This window comes from Peromyscus californicus, unplaced genomic scaffold (assembly GCF_007827085.1).
Source record: "Peromyscus californicus insignis strain IS unplaced genomic scaffold, ASM782708v3 Scaffold_10__1_contigs__length_136768540, whole genome shotgun sequence".
In the NCBI taxonomy this organism is placed as follows: Eukaryota; Metazoa; Chordata; class Mammalia; order Rodentia; family Cricetidae; genus Peromyscus; species Peromyscus californicus.
In genome coordinates this window covers 58,923,254-58,944,792 of record NW_026294391.1, presented here as the reverse complement: position 1 = coordinate 58,944,792, position 21,539 = coordinate 58,923,254, and the positions used below count along the sequence as shown (strand labels likewise).

General features: G+C 39.3%; 1 protein-coding gene across 4 annotated transcripts in view; it reads left to right on the top strand.

Annotated features, from left to right (window-relative positions):
- Nucleotides 1–21,539, top strand: part of Phka1 (phosphorylase kinase regulatory subunit alpha 1) — a 124,757-nt gene that overhangs the window by 7,648 nt on the left and 95,570 nt on the right. For all 4 annotated transcript variants that reach the window (XM_052734218.1, XM_052734212.1, XM_052734215.1 and 1 more), the window contains exons 5-7: nt 6,300–6,382; nt 12,709–12,789; nt 19,311–19,409. In XM_052734218.1, coding sequence (XP_052590178.1) covers nt 6,300–6,382; nt 12,709–12,789; nt 19,311–19,409 — 263 coding nt within the window. The remainder of the gene's footprint in view (nt 1–6,299; nt 6,383–12,708; nt 12,790–19,310; nt 19,410–21,539) is intronic.

The following is a 21,539-nucleotide window of genomic DNA, read 5'->3' as shown; positions in this document are numbered from 1 at the left end:
CTTGGCTAGGTCTTTAGACAGGCATTTTTATTGTTTATTAATTCTCAGTTGCCAGGAGATAGGAAGGAAGGTTGAAGGTTTTTTTCTTATTTTCATACTATACACTAATATGCCTGTGATTAGTGTAGCTACAGAACCATCCACTTTATATACTCTTTATGAATAGGATCTGAATGTAAATATATGTTTTATTATTAATATTCTATGTAAGTAGTTTGTGATTATATTTTGATGCTTGATATGTAAAAGAAAATTGTAAGAAATATGGTAGCTCACATCTGTCTATAATTCTAACACTTGGGAAGCAGATGCAGAAGGATTGTTGCAAGTTCTAGGCCAGCCCTGATCTATATAGCAATTTCTAGGCCAGTCAAAGCTATATAGTGAGATCCTGTCTCAAAATAAGCAAACAAACAACATAGTTTCCTTTATAGATGTAAAATTAGAGATGGAAGCCCTCCTATTATATCCAGTTCCTAAACTTAATAAGAACATTTCCACATCATTCTGAGTAAGTTAACGTATTTACAATACCATCTTTTTCTGTGGTGCTAGGGTTTCAGTGCAGGGACTCACACATGCTAGGCAAGCACTCTTTCACTAAGCTAAAATCCTAGCTCTTTAAATTTTTTGAGAGAGAGGGTTTCACTAAATTGCCCAGGCTAGCCTCCAACTTGTAATCTTCCTTTATCAGCCTCACAATTAGCTGAGATTATAGGTGTGCACCATCATATCCAGCTAGTACCACACTTGTGTGTGTATCTGTAGTGCGTGTGTTCATATGTGGATAGAAGTACATGTTTGTGTGTCTGCCTATGTGTGTGGAGGTCAGAGGTTGAATCAGGTGTCTTCTACCATTGCTTTTCATCTTATCTTTTGAAACAGGGTCTCTCCCTGAACTCAAAGCTTACTGATTGCTAAACTGACTGACTAGTGAGCACTGGGAATCTGCCTCTCTCTCTCCCCTTCCCCAAAGCTAGAGTTACAGATGTGCATGACCGTCCCAGCTTTTCTGTGGTTTCTGGGGATCACGACTCAAGTCTTCCTAATTGCAAGGCAGGTACTTTTATAGCAGAGCCGTCTGCTCAGTCCTGAATTCTGCATTTTTGACATTTCAATTTCTTTGTCTTCTTATTTGATACTAAAGGCACCCAAGTGGGAATCCCCTCAGGATATTCTTCTCTCTTTCTCTTTCAAATAAATGCTTGCTGATAAACTCTTTAATTTTTTTCTTCTAGAACACATAGTTTAGAGTCTGAATAACCTTTCTGTAAAACTATGAATTGGCTACCCAATTAGTTTTCTTTTGGATGAGAAATTTCTTCCAGAATAAATATAATTTTGTTTTATTTCTTTAAATAGAATGGTAGTTATAATTTCATTTTGAAAAATATTTTAATTTCAACCTTGGAAGCTGTTTATTTTATTTTATTGTTGTTGTTTTGTTTGAGACAAGGTTTTTCTGTGTAGCCCTGGCTGTACTGGAATTTGCTCTGTAGACCAGGTTGGCCTTAAACTCAGAGATCCACCTGCCTCTGCCTCCAAGTGCTGGACTAAAGGTGTGTGCCACCACTGTCTAGCTTTAAAACAAGGGCAGGTACTGACTAAATATCCCTGATGGTTTTTAAATGTGATCCCCCAGATGGAAGCAGAGATACATTTAAAAGGCTCATGAGATATATTCATTAAACAAATGTTTATTGATTCCTAACTTAATTAATTTTCAATTCAATCAGCTGACCTTGATAGGTACTTGTAATACAGTGGATATTACTTGATTATGTCTTTGAGAAATAAGTGAATAAATCAAAATTTACAGTTCAGAAAGGGAAAGTAATAATAATAAGTATAGAAGTTTGAAAGGCACTGGTCATCAAGGTAAGTTAGGCTAGCTATTTGAGGACTTGTATAGCATGCTAAATACTTTGAAATTATAGTCTGCAATCTGTAGAGAGCCATTCAATGAAGATAACCAAGAGACTTTAAGGTGGTTCATTCTACTAACAAGAAGATAGATTGGATGGGGGACAGAATCAAGATGGAAGATTAGTAAAGATGTTAGTGAAATACTTTTGCAAGAAATCACTCAAATTTTGTATAGTGCATTTGAATTGAAATTAAAAAGGAACTTTGTTAGATATAATTGGTGAAAAGAGTGTGAAAAATCTTCATAGAGTATTAGCAATCTTTTTGAAGATAGATTTACATAGAATTTGATTGTAGCTTATAGGACGGTAGCATGAAGAGCTCCATAGACTCCAGCAAAACAGCCCAAACTGCTGAAAATTTAAGAACAAACCAGTCCTTTGAAGCCATTGGAAATTGCCTAAAGGGACATACAGTAAGTAGAGAAGCACTCCAAGAAATGTAATTATTTAGAGAAGTGAGAGACTGTGGTATCTGGTCTCAATCCCTCTCCTATCCCAACTCAGGATAATTGAAGCATTGTCAGAGGTGGATACAGCCAGAACACAAGGCCTCCTCTCTCCTAAGCTGTAGTGCAGTGGTTCTCAACCTTCATAATGCTATGACCATTTAGTACAGTTCCTCATGTTGTGGTGACTCCCAACCATGAAATTATTTCCATTGTTACGTCATAACTATAATTTTGCTACTGTTACAAAAGGTAATGTAAATATTTTTGGAGCTAGAGGTTTGCTAAAGGGGTCGCAGCCTACAGGTTGAGAACCACTGCTCTAGTTTAATGTTCCCGATTCTCTCTCAGAAAATAGGCTGGCATCATTTATCATTCTCCCAAGCTCTGTATTGCAGAAGCCCCAGTTCAGGCAAGTACAGCTTTGGGGTCCTCCATACCCCCAGACACCAGTGAAGTAGAATCTGCCTTAGACAGAGCAGAGTGAGAATACTAGGTTGTCTGCCTCTTGGTTGGGTCAACCATCATCCTACACTGGAATATGCAAGCTGGGATGATCAGAAGCTCCAACTCCTGTCCAGAGCTTAGTGTGGAAAACAGAAGTGTCATTCCAAAGGAAATGGACCGCTGTACTCCACCAGTGCTGGAGCCCTGGCACAGAAGTTTTGATGGAGGGTAGAAACAAACTACAAAAGCAAAGCCCTTTAGCTCTTCTTAAGAAAATTAACTTTTTGAAGGAAGTTTGGGAAAGTTCAATGCAGATTTTGTTTCTTAGTAATTAAGACGAAGGGCTGGACAGATGACTCAGCAGTTAAGAGTACAGGCTGCTCTTCCAGAGAACTTGGACTCAAGTCTCAGCCCCTCCATGATGGCTCACAACCATCTGTAACTCCAGTTGCAGGAGATTTGATGCCTTCTTCTGGCCTCTACAGGCACTGCATGCACATTGTGCACCCATGCTGGCAAAACCCACACACAACAAAGTAAGTCTTTTTAAAAACATGTCTAAATAATTTAGATGAAGTTAACTGTTCAGTAACAGCAAGAAACTAAAAGACAGATTACCTAGAAATTTTAACAGATCCAAAGAAAGCTAAGGAGTGCTTCTAGGTGTTAGCCCAAGTATCAAAGACTTGACTCAAAGATTGTATGGGAAAGGGCCTGAGTTTAATTGTTTAAAATGATGGAGCAATTTATGTTTGGTGATTCCACAAAACAGTAGAGTGATCAGTTGAAGTCAGTGGTGTGGGTTTACCTTGATACCAACAGAGGCAGATATCTACCAGATCTTGGAAAAAGATAGTTAATGAGCTCCTCTCCCCAATAGCAACATTGTCTTCTAAGGATGACAGTGCATGTCCCCAAGGCTGTATCCTCTGAGGACTACCAGAGGCTGCGTGCACTGGGGGAATAAATTTTACTGAAAGATGTAGCTCGAGTTTTTTCCAGTCCCGCTTGGGCCAGCAGCCTAGTAAACACACACTTATATTACTTATAAACTGTATGGCCGTGGCAGGCTTCTTGTTATCTAGTTCTTATATCTTAAATTAACCCATTTTTATTAATCTATAAGTTGCCACATGGCTTGTGGCTTACCGGTACTTTTACCTCTTGTTTCCTCTATCTCTGGCTGGCAACTTCTGACTCAGCCTTCCTGTTCCCAGAATCCTCCTCTCTGCTTGTCCCGCCTATACTATACTTCCTGCCTGGCTACTGGCCAATCAGCATTTTATTTATCAACCAAATCAGAGCAGCATATTTACCCCATACAGAGCGATATCCACAGCAGAAAGAGTTCAGTCAAATCCCTAAATAAACAAAAACAATCCCCGCCCAGAGAAGAGGGTATCAGCATCTAGTGTTCTCACAACATACTCTATAATAATACCCAGTTTTCAAACTAAAAATTTAGACACAAAGCAAGAGGATTGGGAGTTCAAGGTCAGGCTCAACTGCACAGTGAGTTCAGGATCATCTTAGGATACATAGGGCTCTTTTCTCAAAGAAAAAGGAAAGAAGGGAAGAAAAAGAAAAAAGAGCGAGAACTCTCTTGGATATGATAGCAAAAGCATAAACAGCTAAAGAAAAATCATAATTGGAATTTACCAAAATTAATATTTATGCTTCAAAGGACCCATTCAAGAAAGTAAAAGAGAATCTATGTATAGTATGATGTCCATTTGTGATCCTAGCACTTGGGAGATATAGGTAGGAGGATCCAGAGTTAATGGTCATCCTCAACTAAATAGCAAATTCGATGCTGACCTGTAAGATTCCATTTAAATCTTACATTTAAATCTTAAATTTAAATCTCTGTCTCATGTATGTATGTATTTGTGTCATGTGTGTATGTAAAATCAACCCATAGATATAGAAGAAAATATTTGCGAACCATATATAAGCTATAAAGTATAAAGAATTCTCATAACTCATTATTTAGATTACCATCATAATTAAGTCAGATGTGGTGGGGTGGTAGATGCTTCTAAACCTAGTAGTTGGAAGGTAAAGGTGTGGTGGTCTCAAGTTTGAGGCTCTACGGAGATCCTGTTTCAAAACAAAAGAGAAAAAGAAAAGAAAAAATAGCTTCCTTTAAAATGGCCATAGTGGGCTAGAAAGATGGACCAGTATTTAATAGCACTTGCTGCTCTTCCAGAGGACCTGGGTTCAGTTCTTAGCACCCATATGGTAGCTAACAACCATCTCTAACTCAGTTCCAGGCAATCTGATGCCTTCTTCTGGACCCCATGGACACAGCATACATATGGTACACAGACATACATGCAGGCAAAGATACCCATACACATAAAAAAACCTCAAAATATTTAAAAAGTGGCTAGAGGATCTGAATTGATTTTTCTTTAAAGAGTATATATAAATAACCACTAAGTACATGAAAAACTGCTGTGCATCATTAGTCACTAGAGAACTGCTGACCTGAATCACCATAGGAACCACTTCAGCCACTCCAGAATTATAGTAATCAAGAAGACAGATAAAAGGTGTTCCTGAAGATAGGGAAAAATGGTTCCTTCATCCACTGCTCTAAGAAATGTAAAATGAGGGGAAGGAGGGGTCTCAGCAAATAAAAGTGCTTGGTAATAAGCGTGACAACCTGAATGTAATCCCTGGACCCATATGGTGGAATCTGAGAACCAACTCCCCTCAAGTTGTCCTCTGACTTTGTGTACCATGGCATGCACATGCACAAATAAATATAAATGAAAAAAATTAATGTAAATTTATACAACCATTTTGGAGAGCAGTCTAGTAATGCCTCAGAAGCTTAAATATAGAGTTGCCATATAATCTAGCAGTTTCTCTCCTAAGTATTTAGATATTCAAGAAATGGCAGCATGTTCACACACAAAAAGGTGTACATGAATATTTATAGCAGCAGTATTTATGATAGCTAAAAAGTAGAAACAATCCAATGTCTATAACATGATGATTACATAAATAAAATGTGGTGCATTCACACAATTCAATATTTTTTGCAGTAAAGGAAGTACTGATGCATCTCACAACACAAAGGGTCCTTCAAAATATTGTGTTCGGTGAACAAACACTGACATAAAGCCTGCATACTGTACTGCATACACTTCCATTTATATGAGTGTCCAGTGAGTAAAGAATTACTTTTTGTGGTGATGAACCTATCCCAACATTGATTGTGGTGATGGATATATACGGTATACACAATAAAAACCGTTATACTATATACTTGGGATCAGTGAGCTATATGATAGACTATCTCAGTAAAAAATGTTTAATAACAAATGGGGAAGAACGATATAAGCCAGTTATGCTGGACAGGTAAGTACAAGTCAATTGAAATGAAGTTGATGTAAGCTGAGTTCACTAAGTCATTGCCATTTCTGGGGCCCTGAAGTGATAACTGACCAACTCTATCTTTTTCCTTCAGGACTCCATATCATCCACAGCCTAGATGAAGTCAATTTTATACAGAACCTTGTGTTTTACATTGAAGCTGCATATAAAACTGCTGTAAGTACTTGTTTTAGAATGGACTTAAATAATGGTTTTGTTTTTGACATACTGAACAACCCATTTCTTCTCATATGGTAAACCTTATAATAAACTGATTAAAAAGGCTCCTAACAAAACCATTTTCAGTTTCTTTACTAAGATTCTCATTCCCCTGCTTGCCCTCTCACACGTGGTACAGCGATCAAGAGGGTCCCAATACTATGCTTTCATTTCTTTCCAATTTCATACCTCATGGTGTGTACTTGGCAATCTAAGACTAAACTGTAGTCATTTTATTATATTACTATTTTAATATACTTTATTAAAGCCATCACTAGCCCAAGCTGGTCCTGAACTCACTACATGAGGGTGATCTTAAACTTCTGTTTCTTCTGCCTCTACTGCCTGGGAGTATTTGAATTACAGGCATGAGCTTCCATGACCAGTTTTATGTGGTGCTAGTATTTGAGCCTTAGACAAGCACTCTTCCAAATGAGCTATATCCCCAGCCCCTTATGGTCTTATTTTAATTGAAATCTTAAAAAGAAAGCATGATTACTGAGTGATGTTATGGGCCACTTTGCTGTACATTAAAATTTATTCATGTGTTTATTGTTGGTATATTGATTTAGAATGTACTATACAAAAAGTTTTTCCCTTATAAACTGCCATATGAAGTAGGTTTATATTAAGTCATCATCTATAATACTTTCCTGTATAAAATGTTATGTTATACACTACAGAAATGTGTTTTTTCTTTAGACTGATAGGAATTTTCTGTTGCTGTTGTTCAGTGAGACTCTGTTCATAATCCCCCAACCCTCAAATAATCCAAATGGCCATCAATAGGTGAATGGATAAACAAATTATAGTATGTCCATGAAAGGTAATATTGTTCAATAATAAAAAATAATGAACTATTGACCCATGCAAAAACATAAAAAAAATCTAAAAAGCATTATGCTTAGTAGAAGTTTCAAAGCTATCAACTGAACTCAGCATAACAGGATGCAATAAGACTAAGTGTAGACCCTCATCAAGACTGGTCAGTGCAGCCCAGTAGGAGGAGATAGGTCCCAGAGCAGGCAAAAGAGTCAGAGACATCTCCATTCCCATTGTTAGGAGTCCAACAAAAACCCTAAGCTAAACAACCACAGCATGTATGCAAAGGGCCTGATGCAGATGCATTCAGGCTCTGTAGTTGTTGCTTCGGTCTCTGAGAGCCCCTATGAGCCCTGCTTAGTGGATTCTGTGGGCTGTGTTATTGTGGTGTCCTTGACCCCTCTGGTGTAGGGGGACTTTTCTGTCCCATCGGCTTGCTCCTCAGTAACCACAGAGAGGCTTAATATTAATTATAAATGCTCATCCAGTAGCTCAAGTTTGTTACTAGCTAACTCTTACATTTTAAATTAACCCATTTATATTAATCTATATTCTGCCATGTGGCATTACCTCTCTTTCATCTTGCACTTCTTGTTTCCTCTCTGTCTCTGGCTGGTGACGCCTCTGACGCCACCCTTCTTCCCAGTGTCCTTAGTCTGGTTTTCCCACCTAACCTTATCCTGTTCAGCTATTGCCAGTCAGCTTCTTCATTAAACCAATCACAGTGACATATATTTGCACAGTGTAAAGGAATATTCCACATTTCCCCTTTTTGTCTAATTATAAAGGAAGGTTTTAACTTTACCATAGTAAAATTATATACAACAAAAACAGTTGTTGAGTAAGAATTACAGTTACAAGATACAGTCCATTTGTATTTGGCAAATTTAGAGAAAATATTCTATTATTTATCTTTGTGAGTCTAAAATTTTATACCTAATTTACCTTTTCATAACTAAGGAAAACTTTAAGTCTAATTACTTAGTGTTTAATTCCATCAAAGACCCCAGAGGGTGAAATGTTACCTAATGACAGGGACATCTGGCTGCCTGGACAGTCACCCAGAATTCTTCTGTAATATTGGTACATCCATCCTCAGCCTACAGGCTTAGTATATCAGACAGACATTTTTTTTGTTTTTGTTTTTGCAAGACAAGGTTTCTCTGTGTAACAACTCTGGCTGTACTGGATCTCACTCTGTAGACTAGGCTGGCCTCGAACTCACAGAGATCCGCTTGGCTCTGCCTCCCAAGTGCTGGGATTAAAGGCATGTGCCACCACCGCCCTGCTTCTGACAGACATTTTTGAGAAGCAGGAAATTTTGAAGGACTGTCCTACAATGTCTTGGCAAAGTTTGGTGGAGTTTTTTGTTTGTTTTGTTTTGTTTTCTGTCCTGCTGGTCCAGTTTGGACAGTATACTGTCAGCAATTGAAGAAAGGGAAATTTTTTTCTTTTGCCCAAATGGCTAGCTTTTGCCATAAGGAGAGCAAACTCCATGTGGAGTTTCTTTGATACCCATCATCCCTTTTTTGAAGTAAATTAGTGCTGTCTGGAGCAGATATGTCTCACTATCATGAAAAGCCTTAGGTTATTAAACACCTTAAATGCCATATTCCGTAGGTCTTTGAAGTGTTTGAAGACCATCCGTCTATCTAAATGTATCTGTGTATGACCTTGAAAACATACTTAACATTGCTATAAATTTGACTATTATAGATGACTATGAATCTGCATTTCTTAATTATATATTATATGTTTAAATGACCTGTATAAACACAATACCCTAAACAAGAGTAGAAATATACATACAGTATAACAAAATTAACTTTAAATTTGTATCAGTAAACCAAAATCTATACCAATGTAACATATTTTGAGATTAATGTTTTTTGGATTAAAGCAGATTGAATAATCTATGTTGCACGAATCCAAAATTGTCTTGTAATAAAAACCTGGAGCCAGATATCAGGGTAAATGCTGAAAGATCAGAGGAAACAAGCCACAGCCACTTCTCACCTCGCCAGCTCCTCAGCCACATCATTTCCTGTCTCAACCTTCCTGGTGCTGGGATTAATGGCGTGTGTGCTTCCCAAATACTGGGAGCAAAGGCATGTTGTGGTGGCACATGCTGGGAGGATTTGCTGAAGGAGGCAGAGGCAGGTTGATCTCTGAGTTTGAGGCCAGCCTGGTCTACAGAGTTGAGTTCCAGGACAGCCAAGACTGTTACACAGAGAAACTCTGTCTCAAAAAAACAAAAAAAGAAAAGGAAAAAGAAAGAAGCTGTTTCTCTGTAACCTTATAATGCAGTGCTGAGATTGGTTCTCCTTTGAATTCCTCTGCCTGGATTTGAATATCTCTATGATCTGTTTTAACAAGTTTTTCTAAAACTTATCTTGGCACTCATATCAACCAACTTTTTTAATGATAAAACAAATGATCAAACAAATAATATTTATAATTGCCATTACATAAAATCCCATCTAAATTAATTATCCTCTTAGTTAATTGCTCTGTTTTCAAACTGTCTAGTGTATTATCAGAGACCAAACTCCTCCCATTGGCATAGTGTTTCCCATTTTTTAATGTGGGCAAAAATCTCCCTCTCTGACTTCTTATTAAAACTAATTGCCCCCTTTAAGAACTCCCAGTTGACTCACCAAATCTGCTGACAGTGACGATTCAGATGACAGTGGCAGCAGCCGGAGGAGGGGGCCCAGAGAAAGCCACAACCCACCAGGAGAGGAAAGACGTGAAAGGGCCCGCTGTCTGTATGGAGGAACATGGGAAGGTGGCTAACTCCTGTGGCTTTTGGAGCCCCAAAGCTGGTGGAGTTTGCTGCAGAGAGGCTGCAACAGAAGCTTAGCCGGCAGGGGAGGGATTCCGGCCGCATGGAGCTCTGGCCTGTGCTGGTGGCTGCAAAGCCACAGACAAGTGGCTTTTTTGTGAATTTGTTCTCCACGTTGGGCACCAGATGTAGCACGAATCTTAATTCATCTATAATAAAAAACTGGAGCCAAATGTTGGGGTAAATGCTGAAAGATCAGAGGAAACAAGCCACAGCTACTTCTCACCTCTCTTAACTCCTCAGCCAAATTCAGTCTGAGGATTCATGGAAACAGGATCTTCCCCTTTTGGCTGAGGAGTTGGTGATTATTGTCTTTTAGAACTTGAAATACGTCATTCCATGCCATTGTGGCTTTTACAATTTCTGTTGTGAAATCTATTATTCTAATGGGGTTTGTCTTTATATATAGCTTTCAGTATTCTTTCTTTGTTCTGTGTACGTAATATTTTAACTATACTGTAACGTGAAAGGTTTTTTTTTTTTTTCTGGTCTTGTCTGTTTGACATTCTAAATGCCTCCTGTATCTACATGGCCATGTCTTTCTCTAAACTTGGCACATTTTCTGGTGATTTACTGAATACATTTTTCTTTTCTTTTTTTGAAACAGGGTTTCTCTTTGTAGTCTTGGCTGTCCTGGAACTCACTCTGTAACCCAGGCTGGCCTCAAACTCAGAGCTCTACTTGCCTCTGCCTCCCGAGTGCTGGGATTAAGAGTGTGCAGCACTATAGCCAGCTGAATACATTTTCACTGGTGACATTGAAGCAGAAGTGCTCAGTGAGGAACAAGGAATGTCACAAGCACACAAGACAAATATAAACAAAAGGCACAGGAGCAGGAGCCTGTCTGAACAATTAACAATGTAAGCAACAAAATGGGGATACTATTCCATTATCAATCAGCAAAAGCCTAAATATCCACAGAGATATACAGTATCGATAACTGAATAAAGGGCTGGCAAGACGACAAAGTGCTTGCCATACAAGCCTGACAACTTGTGTCCAATCCCTGGAACACATGTAAAGGTAGAAGGAGAAAAACCAGTTCTAGAGAGTTGTCCTCTGAGTGCCACACATGTGCTCCAGAATGAATGCACACATGCACACGCACATACGCGCGCGCACGCGCGCACACACACACACACACACACACACACACACACACACACACACACACCAATCAATAAACAAATGAAAAACAACTGAAAAAAATCAAGGAATAATGGACTGTCTTCTTTGGAGAAGGATTATAATTAATGACCATAGAAGTGATAAGGAAAACAGATCAAAGTTACCATCAAAACAGCACAGCAGTTATTTCTGTAAGCAATTAGGGGGAATGCTGTAGCAGTGGGTGGCCGTTTAAGGATAAGCAGGCTGTTTGCATAATCTTTAACTTGTTTTTCTGAGACAGGGTCTCATCTCAGGATTGCAACCATGTGCAACCCTGCCTGGTGATAGTTGTATAGTCTTGGACTATCTCTCAAAATATTTATTAATTAAGCCAGGTGGTGGCGGCGGCGGCGCACGCCTCTAATCCCAGCACTTGGGAGGCAGAGCCAGGCAGATCTCTGTGAGTTCGAGGCCAGCCTGGTCTACAGAGCGAGATCCAGGACAGGCACCAAAACGACACAGAGAAACTATGTCTCCAAAAATATATATAAATTTAAATGTAAAATGGAAGAAGCCAGTACTAACCAAACTATGGGCTTTTACTAGTTTTTAGTGTCAAGGCCCCGAGGGACAAGATTGGAGGAACCACTGTTGATTGGAAGTCACTAAGGAGACATGGCAGGAATGACATAGAATCTTGGAAAGTATAAAAGGTTACTAGTAGTCAGGCATGGTTGTATGTGCTTATAATCCCAACTCTTGGGCGGTACAGGCATATGAAGTCCATAGTTAACTTTTTAACAATTGTACTGTGATTATGTTCAATGTTAACATTAGGCAAATCTAAGTGAAAAGTATTAGAGGACTCATTGTACTATTTTTGCAATTTCTGTGTAATTCTGAAGTAAAAATAAAAAGGTCTTAAAAGTAATTTCAAATACTTTTATATTACCAAGGAGATGTGTACAGTTATGGCTAAGACTAGGTTTTGGAGTGCCATTCCTTGGAATCTACTCTTGGTTCTGTCACATCACCTGTATGACCTTGGGGGAGTTACTTAGTGCCCTTTTTGTAACTCAATTTTATCACCTGTAAAATGTGAGGACTAGGGAAGAGAACGCACGTATTGTACACTTTCAGGACCAAGAGAGTAAGATTAGTCTGTGTGTTTGACATAAAATACCAGCTACTGTTTAGCCTCCATGTGCTACACTTTATGGGAATTGCCTTTGGAGAAAACTTGAGAAGTGTTCCTAGATGAACTGAGTTCTAGTTCTTAGACTTCCTGATTAAGTGTTGGAGACTCCCAACTTCTTAGAGGCCCCAATTTAAGTCATTGTCAGCTCCTTGATAGTCAGTGTGGATGTGTGTGTGTGTGTGTGTGTGTGTGTGTGTGTATGTGTGTTGGAAATTTGCTACTATTGATGTTTTTTATTCAAGGATTACATATCTAGTGAATGTTTAATGGTTATGATTTTCTAGTTATATCTTGATTATTTTATGCCAGGACTTTGGAATATGGGAACGTGGAGACAAGACCAACCAAGGCATCTCAGAATTGAATGCGAGTTCAGTTGGAATGGCCAAGGTACATTTTCTTTTTTATTTTTGCCACATCTGGTCAGTGGAGTCTGGTTTACCTTTGTCATACATAAAAATTTAGTGTACATGTGGACCATCAAACTGTTCTTTAAACCACAGACAAAATTCAAATTCCTTCATATGAAAAGATGAATATATAATATTAAAAACGTTTTTGTAAGTTCCAGATTTGGTATCATATGGCTTTTGCGGCCTGCCTATGTTTATAGATCCTAAAGGACAACAAGTTTCAAACTATATTCACCATCTTTGCCATTTTATAAACTAAGAGAAGCTTTTTCTCCCCACATGGTCCAGTCTACCAAGCTTGGTATCAGATAGTGATCTCTGAGTCCTCCATCCCCTCTACTCTCCTCTGCCTCCCATAACATTATCACCTTTCCACTTGGCTGTGTCTTTCTTATTTTCTCTAGAAACAGTAAGAATGTATAAAATAGGACAGCAGGAGTAAGCTCAAACATTATTATGGTAAATGTACATGGCTCAGTCATTCCTACTAAATGTTTAGGAAAGATGCGGATTGTTTTTCAAAAAGAAGTAAATACAGTATATACTTTTCATGTCATAATGATACTGAAAGTTTAAAACTAAGGCAAAGTAAAGTCTAAAAATGAAAAAGAAATAAAATACAATTCAAAGCAAAAAATATTACATGGAATAAAGAGAAGAAATGGGTCATGATAGACTTTTGATAGACTCTATAATGAGAAAATGTGGTCTGGAATGCAGTTTCAATTAATAAAGAACACAATGTTTTAGAAATACAAGACAAACAGATACAATTACATAAAGAAACAATCTAACAGCAGACATTGTGAGACAGCAAAGCCCAAATAAGATCATAGGAAGTTCTGGGCAAGCATTCTAGGCTGAGTTTCAGCTAAAGAAAAGTTTCAAGAATGTCAGGAAAAATCCATACATCATTCATGCAAGGTTTATTAATATTTGCTTTATCTTTCCGTCTTCCTGGTTATACACACATACGCATGCTCACTTGCACACGCACATACACACTTTTCTGAGCTAATTGAAAATATACAAACTACAGGCACGATGAATTACTACTACTTAACACTTCATTGTGAACTTCCTCAGACTCTCTGGTAACCTTGGCATGACCATCAAAATCAGGAACTGAGTGATTATACATAACACAGAACCTACTCAGTTTTTAAAAATTGTCCCAATAATGTCATTTTTCATAAAATAAAAATCCCTCCGACACAGTATCCAGACCAGGATAGCAAGTTATATTTTGTTGTAACATCTCTTTTTAGCTCAGCCAGTCTAGAGCAATACTTTATAGTCTTGACTTTGATGACACTGGCACTTTTGAAAAATACAGACTAGTTTTTGTTTGGTTGATTGGTTTGGTCTTAGGGCTGGAGTCTTTTGCCTACATACTCTACCACTGGTGTAGCTGTACCTCTAATACTTACTTCACTTTTCTGTTTGTTTGTAGTAATATCTCTGGTAGACCAGGATGGCCTTGAACTCAGTATTCTGCTGGAGGTAATCTTGAACTGATCCTCCTGCCTTTGCCTCCCAAGGATTACATGTGTGCAGCCCTACTCCATGCTTCCCACACCACTCCATGCCCCCTTACCTTTTGGTACCCAAATCTAGACTGGTTATTCTGTGTACTCCAGACCAGTACTTTTATTTTGTGTGGTATTTCTTCATTATTCACGTTATGTGTTTTTAGGAAGACCATCCCAAAGACATTGCTGTATCCTTCATATGTCATCAGGAAATTGCATGGTGTAAATTTGTCTTTGATCACTTCATCAAGGTGTTGTCTGCTAGTTTAATCTACTGTAAATCTGCTACTTTTACCATTCTTGTTAATGAGTATTTTGTGCTTGCTCAACTTCTACTTGTCCTTTAGGTCTCTCAGTTTAGCTGGTATTTTTCCAGGGAAGCTACCCAGAACTACTTCGTGCTCCCAAGACAAGGTCAGGTTGGCCTCATATTTGAGGAAATACAGATAAGCAATAAATACTTGAGATAATATCTAACCTTATTGGCAGTTTAAAGCAAGTGAATGCAAAAACATACACCTTTTAAAATCAAAGTATAAAACTTAAGGTATTTTGTATTAAGAAGAGTACTGTCATATACTGCTAGTGGTAAGTTATATTGGTATAATATACATAAAAAGCAGTTTAGCATTTGATCTCAAAAACTGTCCACACCCTTTGACCTACTGATTCTACTTCTAGAAATTAATGCTTATATATTTCAAAATGAAAACAAATAATTATTTGTTAGCTTAACAGTAAGGCTACTATATGCCATTCTATGGGCTTGATATTGTTAGAAACACCATCCATGAACTCAAAAAAAATTGCAGTTTGGCAAGAGATGTTTATCAAAGTACCATTTCTACAATAATGAAATGGAAGATGGCCTAGATTTACAGCAACTGGTAAATGGCAAAATATATTTTATTGCAGTCATATGAGAGACTATTATGCCAAAATAGAGTTTTATAACAAGGAAAAACTTATATTCTATATTAATTATTTTTTAAAAAGTAAGATACAGCTAAGAGCAATGGTGCATGCTAATAATCCCACCACTTAGAATGCAGAGGATGAGAGTTCAAGGTCAACCTGGGCTTTATGTGTATCTGAGGCCAGTCATGGCTACCTGAGACTATGTCTCAAAAAAAAAGTTAAAAATACTTAAAAAAGCAAGATAGCACTGGAGAAAAACTAATAGAAAACATCAGCGATATTAACGGTGGGCTGGTAAGACAGCTGCATGGGTGAAAGCGCCTGCCATGCAAGCTGAGCCACCTGAGTCTGATCCCAGAACCCACGTAAAGGTAAGGAAAACCCAATCTACAAGTTGTCTTCTGTCCTTCACACGTGCGCTGTAACACACACAAACCTGAACTCACACATACACACCACACACACACATCTATGTTCGTTCATATGGTAATGTCAAAGGAAGTACTAACAGGCTGATGAGTTGGCTTAGCAGGTAGAGGTGCTTGCCACCAAGCCAGATGACCTAAGTTCCATTCCCAGAACCCACAGGGTAGAATAAGGAATTGACTCACACATAACCCCCAGTGCACACAAAATAAGTAAAAGTATGTTTTACCTTTGTGATCAGAAATTGCATGTAGAAAAGCAAGAAATTAATAGTTTCTAAAAATTCTCTTGAGACAGACAGGGTCTCCCAATATAGCCCCAAGGATAGCTTCAAATTTCCAATCCTCCTGCCTCAGATAGTCACATGCTCCCACACTTGGCAATTTATTTTATTTATTATTATTATTATTATTATTATTTTGGTTTTTAGAAACAGAGTTTCTCTGTGTAGCTTTGTGCCTCTCCTGGAACTCACTCTGTAGACCAGGCTGGCCTCGAACTCACAGAGATCTGCCTGCCTCTGCCTCCCAAGTGCTGGGATTAAAGGCGTGCACCACCACCACCCCCGGCTTTGGCAATTTATTTTAAAAGCATGATTTTACTTATATTTAAAACTAAAAAATCAGCCTCTCAAAGTAGAATCTAGTGATGGTGACCGGGATAAAGGGGAGGGGAAGAAATGGTCAAGGGGTTCAAAGATTTAGGTAGACATGAGGAGTAACTTTGTGGATCTGTTACTCTGTACGCTCACTACACTCTATGAAAACACATTGTGTATTTTAAAAAACATGAAAACTTCTTCTTTACATTGCCAACTAATATTTGTTTAAAAGTTGAATGTATTATCTTTCTAGGGCATTTGCCTCTATATGGAAACTATAAGTCAGTGCCTAATAGTTCCTGGATTATCTTGCAGCCACACAACTTTTTAAAAAAACTTCTTTATTGACTCTTTGGAGTTTCACTTCATGCACCCCAATTCTGTTCACTTCACAGTCCCCCCCCCATATCCTCCCCTCATCCCTGCTACGCCCCCCATAAGGAAACAAATCAAAGAATGGAAGCAAAAGCAAAAACAAAAAACAAAATAAAAACCCCAAACAAAACAAAACACAACCACTTCAACAGAAATCTCTTTCCTTCTCCTCTTTCCTGCTTCTCCATCACCTCTTCATGCGTCCTGGTGGCGCTGGAGGCTTCGGTGTGCCGTATGGTGTACCTCTTTGTCCCATCAAAGTGTTCATTGCTGTGAGGCCTCTGGTTTCTGGTTCACCATCATCACTGGCTCCTCACCAGAACTCCTCTGGGATATCCTGTGGCTGCCACAAGTCTTAGAGATCCTGCGAGTATCGTTCCACAGGACCAGTCCCTTCACCAGCTCCAGCAGATCCTAGATGGGGTAGATGCTAGGGTGGATCAACCCAAGGCCTGGCTGTGGGCCTGGATGGTAGCCAAGCTGGTCAGCCTGGGCCACTGGGGATGCCCCCTTGGGCAAGGGTGGAACAGTATCAACTCTTTTAAAAAAATTGCAATCAACTAGCAACAGACCAGGAACTCTGTCAGCTAATTATATACCATGCAGAATCTATAACCATGAGCCATTAAATACTCAAATAAGTGAGATATCTCTTTAAAAAAATTCAAGAAGGCTCATTATTGAGTGTTATAACTGGGTATTAATTAGATACTTTAATCATCACAGTAAGTACGAAAAAGTAAAGTTTTATCAGAATTGGCATGGAAGACAGAAAATATCATTAAATAATTGTATCACTGTAGAAAATGAACATGAAAAGGATTCTATACACAAAATGTCAGCATTAGAAAGAGTTCTGAAATGCAACTAAACAAAGCATTAATATACTTTATATATGTATACAGTAATATATAAAATTGATTATATTTCTACATACCCAAAGTGGTTCTTTTTTTTTTTTTTGGTTTTTCGAGACAGGGTTTCTCTGTGTAGCTTTGCGCCTTTCCTGGAACTCGCTTTGGAGACCAGGCTGGCCTCGAACTCACAGAGATCCGCCTGCCTCTGCCTCCCGAGTGCTGGGATTAAAGGCGTGCGCCACCACCGCCCGGCCCCAAAGTGGTTCTTAAGTGCAGTTTTTAAAGGCAGTCTTGTATTTACAGAACTAATATAACATATTACATATATATTTATATTTTACTTAGAATTCACAAAAATAGGAGCAATTCATTTCATGAAAAAAATTACAAAATTTTGAAAACATTAGAAAATAACCAAATAAATGAGCTTTGAGTTCACCAATAAATAGCCAGAGAGGAGATGAGGAAGGAAATAGTATGTGTAGAGAAAAATCACCAGTGTACAATGAGATAGACACACACACACACACACACACACACACACACACACACAGTGGAGGGAGGTGGGAGTGATGGGAGGTCATAATAAAATCCTCTGTTTGGGGATTAAATTGAAATTTTTAATTAAGAATAAATATTTTTATTTAATTTTTTTTTCATTTTACATACTGTCCCCAGTTCCCCCTCCCTCTCCTTCTTCTGACCCCCATCCACTCCTCAGAGGGGGTTAGGCCTCCCTTGGGTAGTCAACAAAGCCTGGCCTATCAAGTTGAGACAGGATCAAGCCCCTCCCGCCTACATCAAGACTGAGCAAGGCATCCCACCATAGGGAATGGGCTCCAAAAAGCCAGTTCATGCACCTGGGATAAGTCCTGGTCCCACTGCCAGGGGCTCCTCAAACAGATCAAGCCACACAACTGTCACCCACATTCAGAGGGCTTAGTTTAGTCCCATACAGGTTCCCCAGCTGTCAGTCCAGAGTCCATGAGCTCCCACTAGCTCGGGTCAGCTGTCTCTGTGGTCCCCACCCCCAATGATCTTGACCCGCCCCCCCCCCCCTTGCTTATATGATCCCTCCTCCCTCTCTTCAACTCTCTTCAGCTCTCCAGGAACTCGGCCCAGTGTTTGGCAGCCACATAACTGTTAACATGTACTCATTTCTTCTTTCTTTCTCTAATTTTTTAGACAGGGTCTGACTGTGTTTGGCATTTCTTTTTGTTGTTATTTGTTTTGTTTTGTTGTTGTTTTTTGAGACAGGGTTTCTCTGTGTATCCCTGGCTGTCCTGGAACTCACTTTGTAGACCAGGCTGGCCTTGAACTCATAGAGACCCACCTGCCTCTGCCTCCCAAGTGCTGGGATTAAAGGCATGCACCACCACTGCCCAGCTGTTTCGCATTTCTTATGTGCTAGTATCTTAATTGGAGCTTCCCCACTGAAAGAATGATTTTACTATAAATTCATAAGCCATGTCCGAATTACTCTTTTAAAGCATGCTGCTTGACTGGATAATGATATGAACTCAATTTTAATTTTCCCTTGGACAGTATGGGAGACAAAGTAAAAATCATAAGCTCCTAGGAATAAAGAATGATATTTTATTTTCCGTTCCATTAAATATATTCAAAAGGAACATCACATAATGTTGATAAGATAATAGGAAGAAGCAATATGTACCATTCTTGATTGTCTTTTCCTTTTTTCAGTTCTGGGGATTGAACCCTGGGCCTTGTACGTACTAAACATGTGCTCTGCCACTGCAGTTGTCCTTTCTTCCCTTCCTTCTTACAGGCAGCCCTGGAAGCACTAGACGAATTAGACTTGTTTGGTGTGAAAGGTGGGCCGCAGTCAGTTATCCATGTCCTGGCTGATGAAGTACAACACTGCCAGGTAAGGAAATAATGAACCACGTTACAGCAAATGGTGTTCTTGCCCAGAGTCAGACTTAACACAGGCTTTAGCTTAAAGAGAGCGGTCCACCATGTTGTTATTACCGTGTGATCAGAAATGTCTTTATCAAGCATTCTATGCTGAGATAAACCTGATACTAGCATGAGCTATAAGATAGATCATGTTTTGTCTTAGTCAATGTGCTATTGCTGTGAAAAAAACACCATGACTATAGCAACTCTTATATAAAAGCATTCAATTGGTGCTAGCTTACAGTTCAGAGGTTTAGTCCATTATCATCATGGAGGGGAGCATGGCAGCATGCAGGCAGACGTGGTGCTGGAAAAGGAGCTGAGAGTTCTACATCTGGATCTGCAGGCAAGAGGGAGAGAGATACAGACGCTGGCTTGGGCTCTGAAACCCCAAAATCTACCCCTAGTGGCACACTTCCTCCAACAGGACCATACCTCTTAATCCTTCTAATCCTTTCAAGTAGTACCACTCCCTGGTGACCAAGCATTCAAATATATAAGCCTCTGGGGGTCATTACTCTTCAAACCACCACATTCCACTCCCTGGCTACCATAGGCTTGTAGCCATAAGATAATGCAAAATTGCATTCAGTCCAATTTCAAAGACATCCATAGTCTATAATAGTCATAACACTGTTTAAAAGTCCAAAGTCCAAAATCCCTTCTGAGACTCATGGCAATCTCTTAATTGTAAAATCAAAATCAAAAAGCAGATCACATGCTTCCAACATACCATGGCACAGAATATATATTACATTACCATTCCAAAAGGGAAGAAAGGGACCATAGTTAGGAAATACTGGACCAAAGCTAGACCAAAACCCAGCTGGGCAAACTCCAAACTCTGCATCTCCATGTCTGATGTCAAAACACTCTAGATCTCCAACTCCTTTCAGCTTTGTTGACTGCAACACACTTCTCTCTCTTAGGCTGGTTCCATCACCGTTAGCAATTCTCAGCAGGTATCCCACGGCTCTGGCATCTCCAATATCTTGGGGTCTCCAAGGCAGTCAAGGCCTCACCTTCACAGCTTCATGCAATGGCCTCGGTGGCTTTTCTTAGCCATGGAGAGAGAGATTCTGCAGCCCCTTCCTTGTATCCTTGGCTTTTAAGCCAGAACCACGTGGTTGAAACTGCCAAGTTCTGCTGCTTGCTGGGGCCGGCACATTTCCTCCAATTACATCTGCATTAGCTTTCAGTTTTCTATGGTTTCCTTCACTGCTTACAGTTTTCTTTAATTCCTTTTCACAAGTTAGAAGCTTAGCTGGGCTGTGTCTTGCCCTGAGGCCACCACTTCCCTTTATTGTATTTAGCATCAGGCTTTCTTTTAGCTTTTTATCTCCCTTAGCACTAGACTTAGCATCATTACACTTCCTGGTACCCCTTTTCTCCCCAAACTATACATTTTGTATTTTTCTTTGCTCAGCTTGCTCCTTTTCATTATAGATCTGCATAAGAATGAACACTTATAACCATGCAACAGAGTCTACACTAGGCTGTTTTGAAATCTCCTCTGCCAACACCATTAATCCAAAATTCTTCAATTTAGCCTCTGGCAGACTTTTTCACAAGGGCAGAAAGCAGCCACATTCTTTGCCAAAATATCATAAGAACAGTCTCTAGGCCACTTACTAATATTCCTCTTCTCGGAATCCTCTTGAGCCAGGCTGTCATAATCTACCTTGCTCTCAGCATCACTGTTTTCCGTGTTCCTACTGGTGTGGCCCATTAAGCGCATCTTAAAGCTTTCAATGGCTTTACTAATCCAAAAGTCACAAAATCCACATTCCACCAATAACATGACCAGGCCTGTCACAGTAATACCCCAGTCCCTGGTACCAACTTCTGTCTTAGCCACTGTTCTATTGCTGTGAAGAGACGCCATGACTACAGCAACTCTTATAAAGGAAAACATTTGATCAGGGCTGGCTTACAGTTTCAGAAGTTAGTCCATTGTCATCATGGTGGGAAACATGGCAGCATGCAGGCAGACATGATGCTGGAGAAGGAGCTGAGAGTTCCACATCTGGATCTACAGGCAGTAGGAAGGAAAAAACACTGGGCTGGCTTGGGCATCTGAAACCTCAAACCAACATAA